Source organism: Equus caballus, chromosome 3 (assembly GCF_041296265.1).
Source record: "Equus caballus isolate H_3958 breed thoroughbred chromosome 3, TB-T2T, whole genome shotgun sequence".
NCBI lineage: Eukaryota > Metazoa > Chordata > Mammalia > Perissodactyla > Equidae > Equus > Equus caballus.
In genome coordinates, this window is record NC_091686.1 from 93,750,677 (window position 1) to 93,778,638 (window position 27,962).

At 39.2% G+C, this 27,962-nt stretch overlaps 1 protein-coding gene across 9 annotated transcripts; it reads left to right on the plus strand.

Annotated features, from left to right (window-relative positions):
- Positions 1-170: 170 nt before the first annotated feature.
- UGDH (UDP-glucose 6-dehydrogenase) lies at positions 171-27,947 on the plus strand. Of its 9 annotated transcripts, XM_070263975.1 has the most exons (15): positions 850-1,125; positions 1,973-2,045; positions 4,670-4,785; positions 5,927-6,049; positions 6,362-6,530; positions 14,146-14,247; positions 17,616-17,816; positions 17,928-18,125; positions 18,596-18,743; positions 20,856-20,950; positions 22,439-22,569; positions 23,343-23,476; positions 23,884-23,975; positions 24,078-24,188; positions 26,566-27,947. In XM_070263975.1, the coding sequence occupies exons 5-15, from the start codon at positions 6,369-6,371 to the stop codon at positions 26,674-26,676; spliced, it is 1,485 nt and encodes a 494-aa protein (XP_070120076.1). In that variant the 5' UTR covers positions 850-1,125; positions 1,973-2,045; positions 4,670-4,785; positions 5,927-6,049; positions 6,362-6,368; the 3' UTR covers positions 26,677-27,947. The 9 variants fall into 9 exon arrangements, with proteins under 9 accessions (XP_070120079.1, XP_014594281.1, XP_005608875.1 ...); XM_070263977.1 differs by lacking the exon at positions 4,670-4,785 and having other exon boundaries at positions 850-1,089; XM_070263976.1 differs by lacking the exon at positions 4,670-4,785 and having other exon boundaries at positions 967-1,125.
- The last annotated feature ends 15 nt before the right edge of the window (positions 27,948-27,962 follow it).

Sequence of the window (27,962 nt, forward strand, 5' to 3'; positions counted from 1 at the left end):
GCCCTCCATATTAAAAGTGGGCAGGCTCCATACGCTAATTTTACTCTTCCTCATACACGGCACTTGTGTGTTGCACACTCTCTGCAATATACCATGCACAGACGACCCAGATCCCGAATCTGGCAGGAGTATCATCCCTGGAAAACACCCCTGGGGGGCGTGGGTGTCCTGATTCTCCAGGGATCAGGGAGGGGCACTAACTGGTCCAGTCAAGACAGGACTCAGCATCCTCCAGACGTGAGGCGTCTCCTTCCCAGAAGCGGCGATTCGGACAGGATCTGACTAAGCTTTGGGCCGCGGGCCCGGAGGGTGCGGCGAGCGCAGGGGCCTGAAGGGAGGGTCAGGGGATTAAGCCGCTGGCGGGTCTGACCGCAGGGTCTAGAGAACCAAAGGGCAAGGCCAACCCTCGAGGCTGCTGGGGAGACCGGAAGGGGGGCGGGGACTTTCCGGTCCCCTCGGGCCGCAGCCCGCCCAGTACCCCCGCAGACCCAGTGTGGCTGACCTGGCCCGCGCACAGCACCACTTCAGCGCCGACTGTCAGCCAGGACGGGGACACAAGGAGGGAAGCGGGGCCAGAAGCCTGAACCGCGGCCTCCAACTGCAGGGGAGACGACAACCCAGCCTTGACGCGGCGGGAGCCCCAACCCGCCGCCCAAAGCAAGCCAGCTGCGCACGCAGCTCCGCCCAGAGCCGCTCGCGGCAGGGGCGGGGCCGCTGAGCTGGCCCGAGCGGATTCGCCCAGGCTCGGCCAAGGGCGGGGCATGCCCCGCCCAGCCACGGCTAGCCACGCCCCCTCTCCCCGCCCCTGAGCCCTGCAGGAAATAGGGGTGGGCCCGGGCCTAGCGTGGCGGGAGGAGGGGCAGGGATGTGGCGGAGGGCAGAGTCCTGGAGGGCCTGGCTGCGGGGTAATGAAGCCTCCGCCTTCTTGGGCAGAAGCCTTTAAATACGGGCTCGGGCCCGGGGCTCGGGGTGCGGCGCTTGGTAGTCCGAGGGAGGGACGCGCGGCGAGCGGACATCAGGAGGAGCAGGGCACGCGTGCAGAAGCTGCGGTAGCGCGGCCCGGAGCGAGGAGCTGTCCGAGCCGTCGAGGTAGGAGCGGACGCTGCGCTCGGTGCTTGGAAGGGGGTAAGCGCCTTTCCGAAGTTGGCCCCGCCGCCGGGTCAGGATGCTCCTGGGTCCCGGCGGAGTGTGGAGGGAGCGGGGCGGGGTGTGCGCGCTGCTCCTGGTCGCTCCCTGCGCTGGGTCCCGGGCTCCTCCTCTGATGAGCCCGCGTCTCTTCTTTTGGGCTCTGGGCGGGAATCACTTTTGGATCTGCTGCCCTGGGAATCACTTTTGGATAGCTTGGCCTTGTTATTCATGACTTGCGAATCTTCCAGCTGCATCTCTTTCTGTTTTTTTCCCCACTTTCTGACTTGAAACAAATGAGATTTCCCTGGCGCCTCAAAAAGCCGAACATCCACCGAAGGAAGCGGTCCTCTGGTTAGGGACCCCATTTTGGTCTCAGTCATAGTCTTTTGTTTGTGTTTAGAGTCTGCTCACCTGGGGGGCTGCAGCTTTCCTCACTGGCCGCTCTTCTTAAGAAACCAAAGAGAAAACGAAGCCAGAAAGCCCATTTGAAGGGGAAATCCTAAGATATTCTATCCTGACATCTCTATGGGCTGTCCTGGAATCCATTGTTGGCCGCCACACCATATAATTGCTTTATTTCATGTCACGGAAGAGCTTTCTTGGGTGCTTCAGGAGATCATTTTTGTATGAGACTTTGAAAAATTCTACCTCTTATATATAGGAAGATGATTGAGTAAGGTTGAGAATTCTGGTATATAGAAAAGAGGGATTCACTGGGAGGGAGCTTTTCACGCGTATACAGAGGAGTAGCTGTCCATTGACTGCCCTCAAAGACACAGTGAGTCTTTTAGTTTCTTCATATCCCCTGAGAAATGGAGAACAGTAGTCTGGTCTGTTTCTTCAGGGGTGTTCTGGAAATGAAAGAGCGTACTGTCTGCTCTGAGATGTGCTTGTCAGTACCCAGCATCTAGTTTAAGGTAAGTGGTAGACAACCCTGACTGAAAGGATCCCATTTCTTCTCCCACTGCTGTACTCCTTTCTCTAACATGAAATTTATGACTAATAACATACTCCATCTTCCCTCTTGCTATTTTCACAGCTTTATAAGATACCCTTTAGATATAATGTTAACACTGTCTCACTGATTACCTTTTTCCCTCACTGATTAACTTTTTCCCTCACTGATTAACTTTTTCCCTCACTGATTAACTTTTTCCTGGGTCAGGCATCTGTTAGTATTTAATTTTTGGAAATGGCTAAGATGATGTGTGAAGTTGGTGTATCCAGCTATAACGTGCATTGCCTTAGCTGCTGGGTAATTATGAAGAGTGCGCTGAGGAGGGATGGAAGTGGAGGGGTTATATTCAGTTTAGCTTGTAGTAGGACCGTTGCTATTTGTTAGCACACCTTCTGGGTTGAAATATTGGTCTGAATTTATAAAATTTTAGATGAAGAGTAGTTTTGGAACAGTTTGCTATGACTTCCCCAAGATACAGAGGTGAAAACTCGTTACAAACGGACTCATTCAGTAAGCAAACATTCCAGTTTCCCTGACAGCACAGTAGAGGGTCAGAAGGTACATAAAAGTAGAAATAGAAAATGGAATCAGAAGACATCTGTGTCCGGCGAAGTATATTGCTAACACTGTATCAAGCTCCATATTAAAACTTTATTGAAGATATTATTGAGGGCCGCCCAGTGGCGCAGTGGTTGAGTTCTGGCGCTCCCTTTGGCAGCCCAGGGTTCGTGAGTTTGAATCCTGCGTGTGGACCTACCTACTGCTCATCAAGCCATGCTGTGGCGGCATACCCACATACAAAATAGAGGAAGATTGGTTTGGATGTTAGCTCAGGGACAGTCTTCCTCAAGCAAAAAGAGGAAGATTGGCAACAGATGTCAGCTCAGGGCCACTCTTTCTCACCAAAAAAAATAAAATAAAAGTTAAAAACAAATTTTTATTGAAGCTTCCAAGTGACAATTTATTTGGACTTGCACAGATTGTACATCCAGCTTCTTCAGTAATTTTCCCATTCTCATCTACAAGCCATGCTTCATATGAAATGGCAATGCAGGGATACCCAAAAACACATGCAGTTCTATAATATAGTTTCGTCTGCCATCAATAGTTTACCCCCAGCTGCTGTATGTAAAGCAAGCTGAATATGGCCTGGAAATCAAGATGGTAAGAAGTAACTCTGGGAAGACATGCTCAAGTTCTACCTAATGAAGAGAGAATCTTAGGATTCTGGGCAATCTCTGCAAAAATACTGTAATCAGCCATCTGACCTAAAGATAGTCAAACAACAGTCTTTATCTCAAAAAGATAGGCTCTTATGGAGAGCTACTCATTCATTCAATAAATGTTTATTGAGAACCATTAGCCTGGGAGCACCTTATTAGACTCTGAACTCCTTGAGCCCAAGAGGTGCATCATGTAGACATTCAAGCCATGTTTATTATATGAATAGTAGCTGAATCTGTTCTTGAGATTGAGAGCATAGACTGCCCTAATAACCACTTGGCTGTGGGATTAAGAGGTAACCCCCAAAGATCCTCTGGTCCAAAAATACTTTTGAAATTCCATTTTTTAAGTATTCTGGGTGTATTGGTTTTTTTTTTTTTGAGGAAGATTAGCCCTGAGCTAACATCCACCGCCAATCCTCCTCTTTTTGCTGAGGAAGACTGGCCCTGAGCTAACATCTGCTGCCAATCCTGCTCTTTTTGCTGAGGAAGACTGGCCCTGAGTGCACATCCGTGCCCATCTTCCTCTACTTTATATGTGGGATGCCTACCACAGCATGGCGTGCCAAGCCGTGCCATGTCTGCACTTGGGATCTGAACCGGTGAACCCCAGGCCGCCAAAGTGGAATGTGTGCACTTAACCATTGCGCCACCGGGCAGGCCCTGGGTGTATTGGTTTTAATTAGAGAGGAAGGCTGGCTAGCTGCCCAGTAAGGGTGTTACAGTGTGGTAGTTCTTCAGGTTTTCACAGTTCAGGACTTGATCTTCAGCCTTGCAGATCTGGAAGGCAGATTGCTTTTGTCCCCATGGACCCAGAGTTAGTGAGGCTTTAGGTGCTAGCTGATGATGATTAAGCTTAAAAAAGACTGATGGATACATTAGAAACTGTATCTGTCATATTCACTATTGTATCCACAGTACATAGAACAGTAGTGGCTGTTACATAGTAGAGTGTTTAATAGATGTTTTCTGATTCAATTTTTCCCTAAATAAATTGTTAAATACTTTAAAATCAAGACTTATAGCAGGGCTGGCCTGGTGGCACAGCGGTTAAGTTCGCACCTTCTGCTTTGGCAGCCCGGGGTTCACTGGTAGGGATCCCGGGTGCAGACATGGCACTGCTTGGCAAGCCATGCTGTGGTAGGCATCCCACATATAAAGTAGAGGAAGATGGGTACGGTTGTTAGCTCAGGGCCAGTCTTCCTCAGCAAAAAGAGCAGGATTGGCAGCAGATGTTAGCTCAGGGCTAATTTCCTCAAAAAAAAAAAAAAAAAAAAAAAGACATATCTCTCTCTGGCCAAATTCTCTGCTATGCCCACACAGTAGATCCTTAAATTGGTAATATTAATTTTCCCTGAAGGAGGAGAAGGGAACAGGCCTGAAGCAAGTTGGAGCAATTTTTCTGAAACCGTATGCCAAGCCTTTTCTCCTGTAGAGGTGGGAACAGCGGCAGTGAATGCTGGAGACACACCTTTGGTAAGCCTGCTCCGGGCTCAGCTGTCCCTCCCTCAGGTGGGCACTTTTCAGGAGAGCATTTCCCTGAGCTGTAGCACTTAGCCATCCCAGTGCAGTCTTTTCCTCCCATGCGGTTTCTCTTTCTCCTTGTGTATAGGGCATTGGAGGCCTGGAAAGTGGTAAAGGGCAGAACTGAAAAGTAGAAGAAGAGTGAAGGAATGAAAGATGGATGGTTGCCAAAAGTCGATTTTGCTAGGCTCAGGATTTTTGCTGAGGTGAATCTTGGAATCCTAAAAGTTTAATAGAAATATCATATTTTTATGGCTTCACAAGTGATAATAAGGAACTCAACCCATTTATTTAGATTATTAAGGAGAGAATCTACCAGGTTTAGCATAGTTTAATATTTCCTGGTCAGGACATCCACACAATGGAATGTATAACATTATATAATGGAATGTATAACAGTGTAACTGTTAAAAAAAAGAGAGAGAGGAAATGGACAGGTCTTCAGAATGCCTTAAGTGAAAAAAAGTCAAGTGTTGATAGTGTATGTGGTATTCTACATCCTGGGCAAGGACCTAGCCCCACTCATCAAAGGACCTAGCACCACTCCTCGGGCCATTCTGAGGTGGCGTCCCATACAGCACAACCAGAAGGACCCACAACTAGAATATACAACTATGTACTGGGGGGCTTTGGGCAGAAGAAGGAAAAAAAGATTAGTCCCAAAGTCCAGAAATGGGCTCTGAGATTATATTCCCTACACAATTTGACTTCAGCAATTTACTTTTAAGTATTTGACAATGATCTTAAACTCAATTTCAGCTTTAATCAGAAACCATGAGATGATTAAAGGAAAGTAATTTCTGTAGTTACCAAAACTGTTACACAGATTTTTATTGAAGTAAAACAAAAATACAGAAGAGGGCATATAATGAGTATGGAAAAGTATATAGCTCAATTTTCACCAGTGAACGCACTATCTGTATAGCATAACCACTATACATATCAAGAATTAGAAGAATATTAACAGTAAATCAGAGCCTGCAGTGTATTCTCTCCTAGGCGAAACCCTGGGCCGCCGAAGTGGAGCACGTGAACTTAACCACTCAGCCATGGACTGGCCCCTGGATCTAATCTTAATATCTGTTTTATTTAGCTAAGCCAGTTCCAAGGCTGACCTTTGTACAGCAGCATCTATTGGAGCAAGAATTGCACTGTGGTGTTCACCTTTGAACTTTCTGTCAGCAATCCAAGTTGTTCTAGTGTATTGGAGACCTAAGTAAGGGTTCTTTTACTTCTTAACTTTCTAAATATTAGATCGTTATCATCTTTGTGGCTCTTCTCCAGTAAATATCAGTTACTATAATTTTTTTCCCGTAAGTTTCATGGTAGTGCAGCCGAGAACAGGCTAAGTCATCCAATCAGAATGTTATTTTTTATTACTGTTTTCATAATTCCTAGTGAGTATGAATATAGAGAATCTTTCCAGATATGTCACCTTGACAGTTTTGATGAAGTGTGATGAACATGCAGTGTGATTTCTTTAAATCTTCTGTTTTCAATAGTAGAACAATTACTGTTTCCTTTCTAGTACAATCATGTTTGAAATTAAGAAGATCTGTTGCATCGGTGCGGGCTATGTTGGAGGACCCACATGTAGTGTCATTGCTCAGATGTGCCCTGAAATCAGGGTAACGGTCGTGGATGTCAATGAATCAAGAATCAATGCATGGAACTCTCCTACGCTTCCTATTTATGAGGTAAATCATGGTAAACAACTCTTTGTTTTCTTACTATTTTTGTTAAATAACTTACTATTAATGTAAAAATCTATGATGGCAGCTGATAAGAAATTAAGTGAAAAACCTAGATATGCAATGTTATGGACATTATAATTATCTCAAATGTGCCTAGGGAAAATGACTGGAAAGAAGCATATTAGAATATTAATAATGGTTGTATTAGGAAAGTGAGATTATGGGTAATTTTTTTCCCTTCTCTGTTTTCTCATTTTATCTATTATTATGGTTACCATATTGTAATAGTAAAATTAAAAAGTGGCATTCTGTAAAAATAAAATAAATAAAACTGTGGATGTTTATAACATTGTCATATGTGTATTATATTTTTTGATTGTTATACTTATATCAGGCAAACCTTGGATAGATAAATGATGTCTCCCATATTTAGTGTTTAGTATCACAAATTTGCTTAATTGGAATTTTAAAATTTCTGTGAAGTTAGAGAATTTATAATTAGGAAAAATGCTTCTAATTATTTTATTAAGCTACGTGGGACCCATTTTTAAAAATTTCACTGTAAAATGAGTTCATGATATTATGCTTTTGAAGCCCAACAGAGAAGCATTTGAAAATTTGATGGTAGTACTTTTTCTCCAACATTAATATAGTCTTCTTTTTTTTTCAGAAAAGCTTTGTTATTTATAAGATATTATCAACCATAGTCTTTAAGTATGTTAGGCCTTTGTAAAGGAAGTCTTTTTTTAAGAAAATTACTTGTTTATTTATTTACTTATTCCAGTAACATTCGTTTATAACATTATATAAATTTCAGGTGTGCATCATTATATTTCAATTTCTGTGTAGATTGCATCATGTTCACCACCCAAAGACTAATTACACATGTGCCTACATGTGTACATGCACACGTGCCTAATCACCCCTTTTGCCCTTCTCCCTCCCCCGTCCCCCACTGGTAACCGCCAATCCAATCTCTGTCTCTATGCGATTGTTTGTTGTTGTTTTTATCTTCTATTTGTGAGTGAGTTGTATGGTTTTGACTTTCTCCCTCTGACTTATTTCGCTTAGCATAATACCCTCAAGATCCATCCAGGAAGGGAAGTCTTAATCCAGTTTTATCTGTAAGATAAATCTACCTGCTATTTATAGGCACATGAAATATAGAAAACCATGAAAAGCACCCCTTGGGTAGGAGCCACTCAACATCACGGATTTACTCATATCTGAATCAGACTTAGAATAAAAAAAAAAATACCATTTGTGTATGGGGTAGTTTCTGTTTGTGCTTTACCTTTTCTTCTGCCAGATGACCTGCCCATAGTGCTTCTTTAAACTCCTCAGTGTTATACCATTTCTTTCCCTGTGATAAGTATAACATTACTGCTGTATTTGATTTTGGGGAATTTTAAAAAACATTTTGGAAAGATAACTTGATAGAGTTTTATAGAATTCTGATATCCATAAAAGGGCTGCAAGGCATCTGAAACCCTGTAAGCCATATTTATATCCAATTATTCAGTAATTAACCCTGCCAGCAGTGTGCCCTAGTGATAAAAAACAAAGGGCACCCATCAGAATGGCTAAAATTATTGCTACTGACAATACCAAGTGTTGACAAGGATTTAGGGCAATTAGAATTTTATACACTGCTGGTCAGAATGTAAATTGGTACAGTCACTTTACAAAGTTATTCAGTAGTAGTTACTAAAGCTGAAAATATGTAGTCTGACCCAGCAATTCCACTCCTAGGAGTATATCCAATAGTACATATGTGCACCAAAAGACAGGTAGTAACAGTGCTATTTGTAATAGTCCCAAATGGCAAACAACCTAAATGTTAATCAGCAAAAGAATGGATTTGTAAATTATAATATAATCCTACAATTAAATACTCTACTGAATTGAAAATCAATGAAACTACTCCTGCATGCTATAATATGATTAAATTCGCACAAAAGTAATGTGTTGTCAGACACAAAGTAGTACATACTGTGTAATTCCATCTGTGTAAAGTTCAAATATGGGCAAAATAATCTCTGATGATAAAAGTCAGCATGATGGTAATTTGAGAGCTGGTAGTGACTAGGAGAGAACACACTGCAGGCTCTGATTTGCTGTTAATGTTCTTCCAGTTCTTCATATGCATGGTGGTTATGCTATACAGATGGTGCGTTCACTTGTGAAAATTGAGCTATAAACTTTTCTATACTAATTATATGCCCTTTCTGTATTTTTGCTTTCCTTCAATAAAAATTTTACTTAAAAACAAAAAACAAAGGGTATCCTGAACTAGAAAAAATATATAAACTATTTATAATATATTGGCATTAGACATTTTTCATGGAGAAAACAAAACAAAAAAATCAATTGACCAGGCTTGTTTTCTGGCCAGATTCTTATTATTGATATTACTATTTCCATTATTTGAAATCCAAAACTCTTCTTCCTAAGACTTCAGTGCTTTAAATTTAAAATAGTGTGTTCTACATTGACATTGAACCCAGTTGGGATATAGAGTTAGATTAAGAGAGTTAAGATCTAAAATGATTTCTTTTCCATGTCTTGTTTTTTTCTCAATAACCTACCTTTTAAACAAAGATAGGTTTAAACAAAGAAACAAAGATATTTCTTGTTGTTTCACATTTCTATTTCATAAATAAATTTTTTCTTTGAATCTCTTTACATAGAATATAAAAGATTTGAAAGGCTAGCTAGCGTTGTGCCCATTAGAAGCAGTGTCTGAGTTCTAAGAACTCTGAAATCCCATAATTGTATTGACTTTATTTAATGTTTTTAACTATTTGGTCTTTAAAGTCTTATTTTTATCTCATTTTTAATATGTCTACTCCAGAAAATTAGATGATGATAACATAAGCAGCTATTTCAGGTCTGTACTATTTAGTGTAGCCTACAAAGGAAGTGGGATCTTTTTCCAAAATCCAGCTGGCTTTGGAGGTTAGAAACCTGGCACTGCTACTTTGAAATTACTCTTTGCAAGTGGAATGATTTTCCTCTTAGCAAGTAAATGACTTTAGGCTTGTAATTTTCATGTATCTTTCTTAGACATCAGTTGAGAAAAGATACCTGCTTAAGAAATTACAAATCAGAAGAAAATAAGTGATTTTTGTAAAGTTGTGTTTAAAAACAAAAGACAAAAACTTGGGGAAATGAATTGTGTGACCCAGTCATCTATTTTCAAAGATATGTTAGGCCTTTGTCCCATTTTTGTTTCTTTATTTCATGTTGTAAAATGGACTATTCCTGCACATTTCCTTGGCCATATTGGAGATGTGAAATGTTAGGTGAAATGTCAGAACAGGAAGAACTATAAAAGGAGAAAAACGAATGGCAGGTTTAACAAGTTCTCACTCTGGTTTCTGAGTTGCTTTGTGGAGTAGCTTATACATACTGTTACTGGTTGTGATTTTATACTCACCTGCCTTGGACAGGGCGAAGAAATGTTTTTATTTCCAGCGAAAACTGGGATACCGCTGCAATCAACTTCCTTCTGGAAATCTGTATCCTATAATGCATTTTTCAATATACAATGAAATAGATATTTGTTTTCAAGGATATTAGAAGAATCTATGGCATCAGTTTTTCATTGCAAATAACACGTTTTCATGTCAGGTAGTCCCTATTGGTGGCTAATGTTTAACTGATGGCCACTGAAAGAGAAATGATAACTAATACGTAATTATAATATTTAATGTGCTCTTTTGAATACAACGTCTCCTTCAGAGTTGTTCCACCCTCTCCCCATCCACTCGGGGACTCACTGGACTAATTAGAGAAATATTTATGAGGAAAAAGGGTAGGACTTGATTGTTGATTATATAAGAAGGATGAAGAAGAGGGAGGAATCTAGAATGATAGCCGTGTTTCTGGTTGGATGACTGGGTGCACAGTTGTGCCATTAGTTGCGATAAAAAATGCAGGATGTTGTGACAGTGCTGGGAGGTGAAATGGTGAATTCTCTTTGTTTGGTCCTTTTCGGTTCTAGAGGCTTTGGACATCCAAATAGAGATGTTCAGAGGGCAGTTGGATATATATAAAAGGTTTAGGCAAAGAATTTAGTGCTGGAGATGTAAAGTTAGGATTATGCAGGTAGTAGTTAAAGTCAGAGTGGTTGAACTCTCCCAAGAAGAGCCTGTGGAGAGAACAGAGCCTGGGTCAAGGACAGAACCCCAGACAACTCTAATGTTTGACGGTGGGTGGAGGGGGAAATGCCATAGAGAAGCAATGAAGAATAGTTCAGAGAAGGTGAACCAAAAACCAGACGAGTTTTAGTAGTGCAAGCTCCATAAAGATGTATATGTCTTGATTATGAGTGACCAACATGGTGACCAGCTCATAGTAGGTGCTCAATAAATATCTGCTAAATGAATGAGTAAGCTGTCAATTATGCCAAATATAGGAGAAATAAGGACTGAGACATTTTCACTAAGTTTGGTACTGTAGGGGCCATTGTAACTTTTGCAAGAACAAGTACAAATGGAGGAGACTGAGGAAGTGAGAGAATGTAGGAAACTTATTTTAAGAAGTTTAATTTAGAAGGAAATAAAGAGTGGTCACTGGAGAGGGGCACAGGGTAAAGGCAGTGATTCTATTTATATTTTTTTCTAGGTCTGATAAAGGATCAAGCATGTTAATAAACTAAGGGCGACAAATCACATAGAGAAGGAAAGGTCAAAAGCATAGGAAGAAAGGAGATAATTGATGGAATAAAGTCTAGAAAGATAGCGAAAGGATGGGATCAAAAATGCGAGGGGAGGATTGGCCTTGAAAGCCTCTCCCTCAGAGACTACGGGGAAGCAAATGAGGATGGGTAAGGATACAGACAGTCTTGTTGGTGGGGATGAGAAATAAGATGACTGACACGTTAGTAATCTCAATTTTCTGGCAGTGGGAAGTAAGATATTCTGCAGAAGATAAAAGGGGTTGTGTTGGGTCAAGTACTTGCAAAAGTGGAGGTTTGGAGCAGTAATCTCAGACTAGAGGGCACAAGTAAAAAGATGATCAGGCCGCATTGGAAACCCAGCTAAATATGCTTAGAATCCATGAGCTTATGTATATTATGGTTTTTTCTTATCTTATAGGCTTATATTTTATGGGCCAAACTATATTCATAAAAAAGTAGTTATTTTTACTGCCTGCTAAGGAAATAGTAATGCCTATCAGATAAACTATGGTAATAAGATATTTAAATTTTTATTCAGAAAATAGTGTAATAGATGTTAATATTTAACGAAACATTTTGTTTTGTTACCATATTTATTGAATAGTCATTGCTTTTCATTAGCTTTGTTCATTAAAAAGACAATTTAATAACTACATTTTAAAAAACAAAATGGATAATTTGCTTTACTTTTTCTGGGCAAAATAAAAGATAATTTACCCTGTGAAAGGATTAAACTTCTTCCATAAGAAGTACCATATAAATTCTAAATACTAATTATGATAATTACATAATGAATCTAATAAGAGGTAGAGCCCATATTAACTACTTCTGCATCCATTTTAGAGATCTACAAATATCGCATTGATTTTAACAGAATATTGTAGTTGTTCATTTGAGGTCTTAGTATAAATTCTGCATTGCTCCAATTTTAGGTTATTTTAATTTAAACATTGGGAGATTATGTATAGGACTGAATTAAATCTTCTCTGCAAAATCCCAACTCCGTAATCTGTCACTCTCATTTTCTAGAACCTAGTCAAAATAACTAAGGAAATGGTTACTGTGACTGGTGACGACATAGTCGTGGTTGTAGTGGTTCATATATTTTGCTGATCTTGTTATACGTTTTAGTCAAATTAATGGAAATTTGAGTTTACATTTTATACTTCTTCTAATTGCTTATGTTAAAAGGCCTCAGAACCATGAAGAAAAAGTGAATTGCCTCTGGATATAATTCTAGCCCTGTGGCCCCTGAAGTGGCTTTTTACTTTGCTATATAGAGAGTCTTCTAAACGTCCATAATCTTGTGGATGTTGTTTGCACCTTCTCCTCTAAGAAGAGTAAGCTCAATGGTTTATGTCTGTTTTGTTTTGTTTTGTTTTTGCTTTTTATTATGGAAACTTTGAGACATGTAGTAAAAGCAGAGAGAATAGTATAATGAATCCCCATGTGCCCATCGCCCTGTTTCAACAGTTTATCAACATGGCCAGTCCCCAGTCCCAGCTACCACCATCCTGTTTATTTATAATTTCGTTCATAAACATTTCATTATGTATCTCTAGAAGATAATAATTGTTTTTAAAACCTAAGTATGTCACCACTATCACCAATAAAAATTTTACCAATTCTTTCTTTTTTTTTCAAAAGACTTTATTTCCTTTTTCTCCCCAGCCCCCAGTAAATAGTTGTATATTCTTAGTTGTGGGTCCTTCTAGTTGCGGCATGTGGGATGCCTCCTCAGCGTGGCTTGATGAGCAGTGCCCTGTCCGCACCTGGGATATGAACCGGTGAAACCCTGGGCTGCCGCAGGGGAGCGCGCGAACTTAACCACTTGGCCACGGGGCTGGCTCCCCAATAATTTCTTTATATCAAGAATTCTTGGGCCGCCCACTGGTGCAGGGGTTAAGTTCACGCATTTGGCTTCGGCGGTCTTGGGTTCGCCAGTTCAGATCCTGGGTGTGCACATGGCACCACTTGGCAAGCCATGCTGTGGTAGGTGTCCCACATATGGAGTAGAGGAGGATGGGCCTGGATGTTAGCTCAGGGCCAGTCTTCCTCAACAAAAAGAGGAAGATTGGCACAGATGTTAGCTCAGGGATAATCTTCCTCAAAAAAAAAAAAAAAGAATTCTTATACATATCCTTCTTCCCACAGTGTATTTGAATCAGAATCCAAGTAACATTCATACATTGCAATAGATTTGTAACACTTAAGTGTCTTTTAAGACCATGATATTTTATCTCTCTTTTCTTCTCTGTTTTTCTCTTCAGTTTGTTTGTTGAAAAAACCGGGTTGTTTATCCTGTAGGAATGTTTATAGTCTGGATTTTGCTGATTGGCCTCGTCTGGTCAGATTTAGACCTGATTTTTTGGGGGGCGTGGGGGTAGGAATACTTGTTAGGTGTTGTTGTACAGCTCAATATTCTGAACAAAACTTTATCTCCTGTTAAATTGTATGGGAAAAGTAACAAAATTTTCAATAGAAATGTTTCTTACAGTGGGACTTAGAAAAAATATATATTTATGTATGTATAGAGTAAATATTGACTGTTTCACAACCAGTTGTATGGCCTGAATTCTTGGGTGTAAAAACCTGTGTTCATAATGATGAAGCAAAATCAAATGTTTGCTCGAAATCACAGAAGACATTGAATTTTCTGATAATTGTGTTGATTCTTACACAACAATCAGGCACATGGTAAATTATGACACAGCATTAAAATGAGCTACTGCTTTAATTGTGGCAAGTTCACTTTTGCTTTATTTACATGACTTACGCTTATGACCTGTGGTATATGACTTTTGATTTTTCAACAAAGGTGTTATTTGAGAACAAGTATAGACCTTTGAATTACAATATAACCTTCTCCTTTAACAAACATAATTCTTTACTGTTAGATTATCTCATAGGATTGCTTTATTTTTTTCTTTTTAGCCAGGACTAAAGGAAGTGGTAGAATCCTGTCGAGGAAAAAATCTATTTTTTTCTACCAACATTGATGATGCCATTAACGAAGCTGATCTTGTATTTATTTCTGTAAGTATTTTTCTTTGTTATGTGAGTTTTAATGTATTCTTGTTTTTACAGAAGTTTCATTGTATTTTAATCGTAAATCCACTGATGTTAACTCACAGCGTTACTTAGTGTAGAGTTGTCCACTTGAATTTTGGTTGTCACTGGCTTTGTCCAACACTTCACCAAACCCTATAATCATCTGGTCAAGTATGTCATTTCAGATCATTGAAGAGATAAATTCAGAGTAAGGTCTAGTCTGAGATCTAGAATTAGGAAGTGCTGGTAACATGTGAGCACATGTGGTGATAGGATATATACTTTATCACTTCTTGTTTCCACTGGTTGGTAGAAGTGAAGGAAAGAGGATCAGATAAAGTTCACCTGCAAATTTATAGGCATCTTCAATCTAGATGAATTATGTTCCAAAAGTCATTTTAAATTAATTGTTTGGAACTTGGCATATGTTGGATGGATTATCAGGCTAGCCCAGACACCTTCAGCTCGTAATATGACTACACTATTTTATCTTCGTAATGAAAAAAAAAATAGAACCAATGCTTGGGAGTAAACTCTGGTAATCCAATGTTTAAACCAAGGTAACTTATTTCTTGCTGTCCTGGTAACCATCTACTCAAATATTCTGCTTGTGATGGTATAGTTATCACCAGTTGGTAGCTGAGCTAGGGTGTTATATGACTCAACACCTTTAAGGCCTTAAGGAATAATGGGAAAGCTGATGGTATGAGTTTTGACTGGGTCCCACGAGGTAAAGGAAAGCAACGCCATGGGGTCCATAGAGGGTAGATGCTGTTGAATTAATTATGCATATTGTTAATGATTGTAAGCTGTTGAATAAGGGTTGTTTTCTCACTGGTGAGACAAAAGCAGTACTGTGAAGACGTGAACTCCAGAAGAAAATGGTAATGAAGACAACGGTAAAACTGTGTTATGAATTCAGTCTCTCTTGTCCTCCTTAATTACTTCTATGACTCACCTACCCATCCTCTTCTTTATCTTGCAGAAGGTTAGAGTAGAGGCATAGGAAATAAAATATTTTGGAGTAGGTAGGCACTTGGAGAAAATCAAGAAGTTGCATTAGTCCAGCTTTGGATAACCAGAGCCTGGAATGGGAGTAAGGGAATTTTCCGTTGAAATATATTTTAAAAGAATCTATTCTCAGGCAGTAGAGTTCACCATAGGGTGGTATGGCACAGACAGTTAATGTGTTACACTTGCCTCTCTGCAGACTTTGTATACCTGTTAGGGTAATTTATTCTGTATAACTCATATCTAGTTCCCATTATTCTGTGGATCAGTTTTTTTCTTTTTTTGCTTGTTGGATACTTTTCCTTATGGAAAATATCAATATACAAGAGATGAAGATAATAGTATAATGAACCCCTACTTACCCATTCTCAATTGTCAACAGTTATCATGGCTGATCTTGTTTCATTTACTGTTTCTCTCCCTTTCCTCCTACCCAAGATTTTTTTTTTTTTGAGGAGGAAGATTAGCCCTGAGCTAACATCTGCCACCAATCCTCCTCTTTTTGCTGAGGAAGACTGGCCCTGAGCTAACATTCATGCCTATCTTCCTCTACTTTATATGTGGGATGCCTGCCACAGCATGGCTTGCTAAGTGGTGCGTAGGTCAACACCCAGGATCCAAACTGGTGAACCCCAGGCTGCTGAAGTGGAGTGTGTGAACTTAACCTCTGCACCACTGGGCCGGCCCCCCAAGATTATTTTTAATCAAATTCCAGATAGGAATAGTAGTTTTATACAAATCAGTTTTCAATTGTTATCTTAGAGCTCATTTACAAGAGGAAGCCATCTGGTCATCTCTCATCTCAAGCATGTTTCACATTATCCCATCAGCTGTCTTTGCCCTTCTGTACTCCATTGCACCCTGACTTCCGTGCCCAAGTCTTTTCTTAAGTTGTTCCATGCACATAAACAACTTTTTCCTCCTGATTTTCATACCTCAATTCAATCTTCAAGTTTTGACTAATTTTGCCTTGATTTGTTTATTTAGTTTCCCATTAGGTTATGAGTGTCAAGAGAAGAGAATTGGTACTACTTACCACTGGTTCAAAAATTATTCCTATATAGAATTTTAGACTTTTCAGAGTACTTTTACTTTTATCAGTGTTATAAAACTCATGTGTTAGACTTTAGAGAGTGTGTTGTGCTCATTTTCCAGTGAGATCGTTGAGGCAAATGCAGCCATACTTCTCCATGGCTGCATGATATAGTTAAGTCAAAACTAAATGCCTAGACTCTGGACTCATGATTTATTTTCCTTTCTATTTGATAGTCTTTGTCTACATAGTATTCTGTATCCTGAAGATGCTGGATAATTTCTAGCTTTAATGAGCCAAGAAAGCATTTGTGAATGATACTTCAAACATTTTTTAAAAGCTGTTGATATAGGTCTATAAAAAAGAAGAGTAAAAAAGGAGTGTAAAGTTTAGTTTTAAAGACCATGATAATATATTACATACAATAAAGAGAGGAGGGGCCCGTCTGGTGGCGCAGCAGTTAAGTGCGCACGTTCCACTTCAGCGGCCTGGGGTTCATCAGTTTGGATCCTGGGTGCGGACGTGGCACTGCTTGGCAAGCCATGCTGTGGTAGGCATCCCACAGCTAAAGTAGAGGAAAATGGGCATGGATGTTAGCTCAGGGCCAGTCTTCCTCAGCAAAAAGAGGAGGATTGGCAGCAGATGTTAGCTCAGGGCTAATCTTCCTCAAACAAACAAACAAACAAACAACAAAGAGAGGAAGAAGAGAAAACATACATTTCATTTCAGACCGTGAACTTCTAGAGGATGAGATCTGTTTCATTTGTCTTTATATCTCATTCATCTGGTTTTTTTTCTTCTTCTCCCCGAAGCCCCCCAAGGACATAAGTGTGTATTCTAGTTGTGAGTGCCTCTGGTTGTGCTATGTGGGACACCACCTCAGCATGGCCTGATGGGCGGTGCCATGTCCACACCCAGGATTCGAACCAGCGAAACCCTGGGCGGCTGAAGCGGAATGTGCGAACTTAACCACTCAGCCACGGGGCTGGCCCTCCTTCATTCATCTTTATATGTATATCTCTCCAAGGGCTTAGGTTGGAACCTGCCTGGCCTGGTATCTGACACATACATAGTAGTTTCTCAACAAAAATTTATTGAATGAGTTCTCCAGATGCTTCAAGTTGTTCCTTTTAGTGATCATATTTATAAAATGTCTTATTTCCACATAGCTAATAGAGGGTTAAATCAGGGCTACTGATAATAGTTAGCTTCCCAATTGACTAGTTAATTGATGGTCTGGGCATATCTTGAAGTCACTGAATGGATATCTCACAGATATTCTGTTCTTAATCTCGTATACTTTCATCAGGTGAACACGCCAACAAAAACCTATGGAATGGGGAAGGGCCGTGCAGCAGATCTGAAGTATATTGAAGCTTGTGCTAGACGCATTGTGCAAAACTCACATGGGTACAAAATTGTGACTGAGAAAAGCACAGTTCCCGTGCGGGCAGCAGAAAGTATTCGTCGAATATTTGATGCGAACACAAAACCCAACTTGAATTTACAGGTATTAAAAAGGGAAGCATTAGAATCTGGCTCTTCTTATGTAGCTATCAATACCTTAAAGTTGTCCATAATTAATTCTAGCTTAACACTTTCCTTTACATTGGGATTCTAGGTACTGTCTAACCCTGAGTTCTTGGCAGAAGGAACGGCCATCAAGGACCTAAAGAACCCAGACAGAGTACTGATTGGAGGGGATGAAACCCCAGAGGGCCAGAGAGCTGTGCAGGCACTGTGTGCTGTATATGAGCACTGGGTTCCTAGAGAAAAGATCCTCACCACTAATACTTGGTCTTCAGAACTTTCCAAACTGGTTGGTACATAACATTCAACTCTCCATTAAATTTAAAGCCAAGGCGTGATTTCTCTTAAGCCTAATAAGCTACATAGATACTTTCTTAATATTGATAAAAGACATGCTTTTGAAGATAATTTCCTTGTACATTATGAGATATTTTTCACAAGGGGGATCAATTATTACAGCATAAAATATTCTAGAAAATTCTAAAATTTTAATAAAATGTAAGATAAAACGAAGGGTACATTAAAATAGTAATTTTGAAAATCACTCTTTCCCTTCTTTTACCCTCTTTCTTAATCATCTTTCTTCCCTAATTTAAAACATTTCCCCTTACCAACTCATCCACTGCCTCCTCAAATTAAGCCCATCAGTCGCTTTTGTAGCTCCCTTGGTAATTTGTATCAACTCAGTGAAATATAATCCAGATGGATAATATTGCTATTTTAACCCATCGTGCTTTTCTTTCTTTCTTTCTTTTTAAGGCAGCAAATGCTTTTCTTGCCCAGCGGATTAGCAGCATTAACTCCATCAGTGCCCTCTGTGAAGCAACAGGAGCTGACGTAGAAGAGGTGGCAACGGCCATCGGAATGGACCAGAGAATTGGAAATAAGTTTCTGAAAGCCAGTGTTGGTAAATTGAAATTTTTCTGTGCATAAAGTGGGTTCATTTAGCTAGATCCCCAATCTTAAATAATGATTAAAGTAATCATTCCATTTTTCATGTGATCTTGAGCCTATCAGGGACTTTCTAAGTGAGGAAATAATTCAATGTACATTGTTTAATGGTTACTGACTGATTAGTATGATAAACATGTTTCAGTGTTTTAGGAGAAATAAATTAGTATTTAGTTAGAACATTTAGGAAGAGTAAGTTTGGGAGACCAGATGGGAAATAATTCGAGTAACACCTTATTGAAACCAGTAGTAAGAAATTCTCTATCATTTGCTTTTCCTACTAATATTCGTTTGGAAATGTGGCCTTGGTGAAATATAGTTGATCCTCATTATTTGTGGATTCTGTATTTGTGGATTAGCCTACTCACTAAAATTTGTTTGTAACCCCAAAATCAATACTTGTGGTCATTTGCAGACCTGAACAGAGCAGAAAAAATTTGAGTCCTCTTCCACGCACATTCCCAGCTGAAGCTGAATAAGACACTGCTCTTGCCTCTTGCTTTCAGCTCTCATACTTGTTTTCAGCTCTTTTTGTGGTTTATTTAATGCCGTATTTCTCACATTTTCGTGCTTTTTATTGGTAATTTCACTGTTTAAAATGGCCCCGGGTCTACTGCTGAGGAGCCAGAAGGCTGTGGTGTGCCTTATGGAGAAAATGCACGTGGCTGGATAAGCTTCGTTCATGCATGAGTTACAGTGCTGTTGGCTGTGAGCTCAATGTTAGTGAATCAACTGTATATATTAAATAAGGTGTCTTTAAACAGAAACATACATAAAACAAGATTACATATCAATTGGTTGAAAAACTATGAGCAGAAGCTCACAGGAACCTAACCTCGTACTTCCGCTAGAAGCAATGCTTCAATATTTGCTAATTCAGTGTTTATGACAATTTTGTAGAACATAACTAGTGGGTATAATGAGAACTAACTATATATTTGGATATAAGTTAATAAGGTCGATGTAAAGGTAAATAGAGTCTTTTATAGACTGAGACATAGGCAGCCCTTCCTTGTGTCTCATGGCCTTATGCCATTTCTCAATACTGGTTTCCCTGGCCTTTTCTGTGTTTTTGATATTTTTTTCTAGCTACCATTTAATAAAAATAGCTACTACTGAAGGCATATTATGCACCGTGTTCTGAACCAGCACTTTATATATCTCGTTTGTTAATCCTTTTAACCTGTTACAAAGGTGCTGATATTTCCTTTATAGAGGTGATTGAGGATCAGGGAAATTTTTGCAACTTGCTCAAAGTCATACAGCTAATGAGTGCTGGGTGTTTCTAACTCAAAGCCCATACAACCCTCAGTGTACACTGCATTGCACTAGAACAGGGGTGGACAAACTATGGCCCCCTGGCCAAGCTAACCCACAGCTTGTTGTTGTAAATAAAGTTTTATTGGAACATAATGCTCTTTTAATTACATGTTGTCTGTGACTGCTTTCTAGCAGCAGAGGCAGAGTTGAATAGTTGTCCTGGAGACTATATGGCCCACAAAGACTAAAATATTTACTGTCTGGCCCATAAAAGTTTGCCAGCCCTGTGCTAGAGTTAGTGATGTGGGGGCAGTATACCAGATGAATGAGGGAAAAAATAGAAAACATAGCCATAATGAAACTTCAGCTAAATTGTTTGGAAATTATTTATAGAATTGGTTAGTCGATTGCAAAGATCACATAATTTATAGACTCACTAATTTTTCAACATCCGAATTTTATTAAAAATCTTAGCATAGGCCATCTGATTTAGTGTGACAAAGAAATTTATCAGGGCCCGCCCCCGTGGCCGAGTGGTTAAGTTCTCGTGCTCCACTGTGGCAGCCCAGGGTTTTGCTGGTTCGGATCCTGGGCGCGGACATGGCACCGCTCATCAGGCCATGCTGAGGCGACGTCCCATATGCCACAACTAGGAGGACCCACAACTAAAAATATACAACTATGTACCGGGGGGCTTTGGAGAGAAAAAGGAAAAATAAAATCTTAAAAAAAAAAAAAAAAGAAATTTATCACTTGATTCAGTTGTGTGGTTCCCTAAATGAAAATATTGTCCTTTTTTTTTCTTCAGGTTTTGGTGGGAGCTGCTTTCAAAAAGATGTTCTGAATTTGGTTTATCTCTGTGAGGCTCTGAATTTGCCTGAAGTAGCTCGTTACTGGCAGCAGGTATTAATCTTTCTAGTCAACAACTTATGATTAACTTCTAATTAAAACATGTCACCCTTTGTGAAATGTTTCTGATAGGATTTATTTATTCCAGGAACTCAGCTATGATCATATTCAATTTTGTTTATTTTAGGTTTATTTATTGGACTTCTGTGTTTTTAATTTGTCTTTTTTGCTAATCAACTGTGATAGAAGTTTCTGCTAAACCAGTATTTCTTCTAATTTTATAACTAAATTTGCTTCCAGAGTAAAACAAGAACTATTACTCTTAATTATAATTCTTCTCTATCTTGAAAAGCATGGAATCAAAATCAGGGAAGAACCTGTATTGTAATGCTTTCACGTGTTTACCGTGTGTTGATATTTGTGTTGTCCCTTTGAGATTCCCAGAGCTAAAATTAGAGACCTTTCCCAAACTGGAAGCAGAGTTAACATTTATTGAGTGCTTGCTCTGGGCAGGCACTCTTTTTAAGCACTTTGCATGTAGTATCTTAGTACTCATCACTAATATTATCCCCCATTTATAGATGAGGGAGCCGAGGCTTAGGGGCATTAAGTAATTTGTCCAAGATACCAGCCAATATACCTACCTTTCCCAAATATTTTTTTCCCCAAGTTTATAGTTTTTTGGCAGCGGATGGGAATGTAAGGAAATGCATATTTTTTAGGCAAATGTACACTTTTAAGTTTATTTCACTCAATCCGGCATGATGGCTTTATCCTACTGTCCGTCTTGGGGAAAAGGCAGATAAAGCCTCGATTTTCCAACACTTTGGACTCATTTCCCAAACTCACAGGGTTTGAGACAGCCCCTAGAAGCTTAGAGCCTTTAAAAATAAAAACGTCTTTTTCCTTATATTCATCTGGTCAGCAATATGAAGTCTTGTTTATAAACTCTTAGGAGAGTAACAGATTAGGTGATCAGAGACTTTTACTCTTACAACAGTTAAAAACTTTGCCAAATGTGTGTGGGGTTTTGGTTCATCGGAGGCACTGTGACTGTACACTGTTTGCCTGTTCTTTGTCTACTTTCTCCTCACGCTCAATCTTGGTGAGGGGTCGGGGGGAAGCATATGAGGGAGTACTCTGGGATTTGGTTGCTTACATCCTGCTTCCACAGGGTTTGGAGAATTTGGCTCAGGAGAAGAGTTTTCTCTGTGCCTTATTTAGGATGGCCTCAGAGCTGGACCTCAGATGGGGTTGAAACGTAGCTGTGCTCCCCATCTTTACATCCATCCCAGCCCGATGCATGGAAAGTTAAGCCAAATGGAAATTAAAATTTTCAGGATGGCTTTAAGGAAAGGGGGGTGGGTAATTCTTTTTTTTTTTTAACCTGTAGATACAAAAGAGGTTGGTTAATCTTTGCCTCCTGTTAATTTATAAGGCTTATATTCATACAGTAGTACTCACCATAAAACTCTGAGCAAGGCATGGCACAAGCTGCACCTCTTTTAACGGATCATCGCGTAATTGTCCATGTCATTGCAGGTTATAGACATGAATGACTACCAGAGAAGGAGGTTTGCTTCCCGGATTATAGACAGTCTGTTTAATACAGTGACTGATAAGAAGATCGCTATTTTGGGGTTTGCATTCAAAAAGGACACCGGTGATACGAGGTATCAGTTCTTTAAAATATTTCAACCCCTTTGAGAGTGTTAACACCTCCTCTTATCTTGATTTTTGATTGGTGGATATGTGTGTGAAACACAGGTCTGTATATAGTATAAACAATAAAAATAAAGTGAACATCCATATCCTCACAGAAATAGAATCTCACCTGTATATGAAACCCCTAGGTATTAAAAATATATGCTATTTAAAAGTTTAGCAGGGAGGAGGGAGGTGGGAAGAGTGAAATAGGGGGTAAGAGGTACAAACTTCCAGTCATAAAATAAATAAGCCATGAGGATGTAATGTACAGCAGAGGGAATATAGTCAACAATATTTTTTGGGGGCCAGCCTGGTGGTGCAGCTGTTAAGTGCGCACGTTCCGCTTTTCAGTGGCCTGGGGTTCACTGGTTCGGATCCCGGGTGCGGACATGGCACCGCTTGGCAAGCTATGCTGTGGTAGGCGTCCTACATATAAAGTAGAGGAGGATGGGCATGGATGTTAGCTTAGGGCCAGTCTTCCTCAGCCAAGAGAGGAGGATTGGTGGCAGATGTTAGCTCAGGGCTACTCTTCCTCAAAAAACAAAACAAAACAAAGCAATATTGTAGTAACTTTATATGATGACACATGATTACTAGTCTTATCAGGGTGATCATTTTGTAATGTAAATAAGTGTCAAATCACTATGGTGTGCATTTGAAACTAATACAATATTGTATTTCAACTGTACTTCAATAAAAAAAAAACAGCTCAGCAATACTGATTTTTTTTTTCCTTCAGAGAATCTTCTAGTATCTATATTAGTAAATATTTGATGGATGAAGGTGCACACCTCCATATATATGACCCAAAAGTACCGAGGGAACAAATAGTTGTGGATCTTTCTCATCCAGGAGTTTCAGAAGATGACCAAGGTAAGGCTTTGAGTCCCACGAATCACTTTGAATATAGGCTCCAACACTTGTTTGTTCTCTAGAAAGCTTTGGTTGTTCAGTTTGTATCATTTATATCTTTGGTAGGCCCGCTTTTCAACCCCGTTACTCGAAAATTAAACTCTTAGGCGTTGTTTCGTCAACTTTGTTCTGAAGTGATGAGCTGTGGATTGGTCTAGTGATTTTTCCTACATATTCTTCAATCCTCAGAGGTTCCAGGAAATGCTTCAAGGTTGGGAGTTCTCCAGGACCCCATCACTACCCCACTCACGCTTCAACCAGACCATTCCATTTCTGTCAGACCCTCAACGCCTGCAATCCTGGTGTTAAAATGCATCATTTCAAATAACTCCTTTCCTATTGCCAATTCTTTCTTGCTGTTGTTACAGTGTCCCGACTTGTGACCATTTCCAAGGATCCGTATGAAGCATGTGATGGTGCCCATGCTGTTGTCATTTGCACTGAGTGGGACATGTTTAAGGTGAGGTGACAGAAATGGTATTAAGGACAATTTTAGAGGTGTCCTAGTATCAGTTGGGGTTGTGTATGTGTTCTAACTGTTCTTTTGGTTCTGTCTTTACAGGAATTGGACTATGAACGCATTCATAAAAAAATGCTGAAGCCAGCCTTTATCTTTGATGGACGACGTGTCCTGGATGGGCTCCACAATGAACTACAAACCATTGGCTTCCAGGTAACCATGATCCTGGACTGGTTTTGTTTCATTTGTTTGGTCATTTGCTTTTTAATGGTTTTGCATTTTAGAATTTTAATATTTCCATATTTAGCAATAACATAACTCTGGGGTAACTTGACTATGGGTCAGTTTTCTGGGAAGTATCTATGGGATTTTTGTAACTATTTCACCATCTCCTTAAATTTATGATCTAAAGGTTATTTCAGTGTTATATAATAGTAATATAATATCTAGGAAGTCGTCAGTTGCCTATCATAGAGGGACAAAATGTGCCCTGCCTTACCTCATATCGTAAGGATCAAGTAGGAAATATGCCATTTTTTTTTTTTAACTTTTTTCCTGGAGCCACCGATGCTGCTTTCCTGAACTGTCTGCAACACACCAACCCCCTCAGAGGCTGGATTGCTTATTCCTATATGAAAGCTTTGAAAACTGTAAAACGCAATACATTTGTCCCGTGTTGGTATAGGATGCTGCAGCTTCTGAGTGCTCAGCACTGTCCTGTGCTGTGAGAGGTCTGAATGGAAAGCATGAGAGCTTCAGTGGTACTGGCCCTCTTCTAATTCAAGCTTTGTCAATTAGTTATGGAATGTTTAGAGAGCTGACAGGAACCTCGACCTAGAATAGTACATTTATATGTTGCATCTATTTCAATTCTACCAGGGGTCCCAAAAGTATTAATAAGAAGACACTACTTTCCATTTCCTCAGAGCAGTGTGTTGGGGGTGGGAGGCTCTGGGAGGTTGGTGAGGATAAAGAAATATGCCAGGAGATTGCTGTCAGCATAGTTCTGGAGCAGAACAGAGAGGGGCTGTGTTTAGAGCTGGCTGTGGGCGTCTGCTCAGCACCAGCTGTCAGGAAGAGGTATCGATAAGGTCTCATCTACTGTTCAAAGTACACGATATGGTTCTCTTAACCTGTCACCGACTTGTTGAAGATTCATCTTACTTAGAATTTAGTGCCCACTTCTCATTCATGAGTTTCTGTTGCAGCAAGGATCAAACGGCATCCTTGTCTATTAACACTCCAACAAGGACCTTAGGGACTCTTCTATTCCACTCCTCCTTAGTGAGTAACTTCATGACTGTTTTTCCCAGTCATGACTTAAACTCAGCAATGTTATTTTTTTAAAGATTATTTACAAGGCATAGACAAATTTTCTGTCATTCCTGTTTTACTCACCTAACAGAGAAAGTATGTAAAAAGATATATATTTAAAATGAGTTTGAGTTCTTCTAAGTTAACTTTTCCTAGTAAGGTTTAAAAAAACATTAGCAGGGGCCGGCCCCGTGGCCGAATGGTGGAGTTCATGTGCTCTGCTGCGGCGGCCCAGGGTTTCACTGGTTTAGATCCTGGGCACGGATATGGCACTGCTCGTTAGGCCATGTTGAGGCAGCATCCCACATGCCACAACTAGAAGGACCCACAACTAAAAGATACAACTATGTACTGAGGGGATTTGGGGAGAAAAAGCAGAAAAAAAATTAGCAATGGAATCACTAAATAAAGAGAATTTGTAAGTCACTAAATAAGACAACTGGTTAATACAAAGTAGAAGCCCTTTCTTTGTGGTACATGTCAGAATTAAATATCAATTTTTAATTTAAAAGACATTTATGAAAATCGTGTAGTATATTTATCTCTGCTGTAGATAAACTTATGACTATTAAAGAAGCAATGTCTTTAAAGATAAGATTGATGATTTGGGATATTTGGGAAAAAGTTTAAAATGTACTATGCAGAAAAAAATTGACTATCAATTATTTACTGAAGCCTGACTTGTATGCCAGACACTGTGCTGAGCGCTTTATCTAATTTGATTCTTACTACAACCCTTTGAGGTAAGTGGTAGTAATACCATTTACAAGCAAGGAAGTAAGACCTAGAGAGTTTAGGTAACAAATTATCAGTCAGGATTCCAACTGGGGCCTTTCATACTCTGAAACCTGAACTCCTGAAAACTATGCTATTACAGCTTATGCATGGTTTTTAGAATAAAGGAAATGGACATGAGAATAGAATATGAGACAGAATGTGAATTAACTGGAATCTAGTCTGTTAATTGCTTTCATATATGCTACTAAAAAGTAGTGGCATGTGAACTCTGAGAGGGTCTGGTGTTGGGAGTGGCAGGAGTTAGAGGGTCTAGATATGAATATGAAAAGTGTAGTGTAGATTGACTCTAAAACATAAAAAATAGAGAAGGATCCAAAGATCTTTCATAGCAACCCAGACAACCTGAGAAACTTTGTCTGCTTTTATAAAGAAAAAATATTCTAGGTTTTCTCCCTTATTATATTTCATTATAGAGTTTTTATATTTATGTATTATAATTGTTAATATTTTTCTTTCCAAATCCATTTTGTTTTCCTAGATTGAAACAATTGGCAAAAAGGTGTCTTCCAAGAGAATTCCATATGCTCCTTCTGGTGAGATTCCAAAGTTCAGTCTTCAGGATCCACCTAATAAGAAACCCAAAGTGTAGACATTGCCATTTTTATTTGTAATTTTTTTGGTACTTCAGAATAGCAAATATCTATCTCATATTGAATGGTAAATGAACCAAGTGTTTTTAAGGAAACAAAACTATTTTTTTAATAATCAAATTTATACTAGCTATGTGGGAATTAGCATATCTGTTAATTATGAATCTAGAATATTTTTTACATATTTTTATAATATTGTTACCTCAGTGATTGGATGAGTGGCAAATAATCATGTTGGTTTTAATGGTGTCAATTTTTGTAAGATAAAAATTAAAGTTCAAACACTTTTTACTTTACAAAATATCCATAAGCAGCACTTTAATATTACATTGTAAATGCAAAGGTACTCTTCGGTTTTTCTGATCATCAGTTTATTTACTTGTCATTGGATATGTATTTTAAACCATGAAATTGCTATGCTAAATACTGCGCTAAAGGTGTTAACCTTTTAGAAAGTGTTATGGAGACTTAGAGGTTTCTGGATTTATGGGTAAGATGTTTTCCAAGCCATTTCTTGTCTTTCTGAACTTAGAAGGAGGATGCAGTGGACAGAATAAGGCCTTGAGTGCTTTTTTTCTTTCTTTCTTTGTATATGCTCAGAACATTTTTCCTGTGCTTCCATAACCCTCCAAGTACGGTTTGGTTAATGTTGCATTGCTCCTCTTGTTTTAATAAACTGTGTTGTTGGTTTTTTAGTCCCAAAAGATCACCATTACTCATTTCCAGTCAATCCGAATGAGATTAAAAGGCAATTTTTTTAACATGAAGAGAAAAATCAGTAGTATGGTCTATTTTATTCCTCTACACTGCTCATTTTTCCTCATTGATCGTTATTTTTTTAGTCCAAGAGCCAAAAATATTTGTTACCTTGACTTTGCATTTTTATTTTACTCATTGCAATTTTTTCCCTTTTTCTTTAAATAAGAAAACCAATAGAATCTCATGTATGAATTTAAAGACGTTGACTTTACAAATTATGGATAGCATAATTTCTAAAATAAGAATTTTTGTGTATTTCCATCTGCTTTTTTCTTGTCTCTTGTTGACTTCTATTTGATTGTTTTCTCTTGTGTTTTATCATTATTGACATATGGCAGATGTCCATTTGCTGCTTATGCTCTGCTGGGAGGGTACAAACTGAGTGACACAGATACAGGCCTCATTCTTGAGGAATTTTGCAGTTCAATAAGAATACACAGACAAATACAAAGATGACACAGAGACGTTGTCTGTACAGATACAAGTACATAAATAAAATATTCTGCATCAACAACTGCGTGGGTGT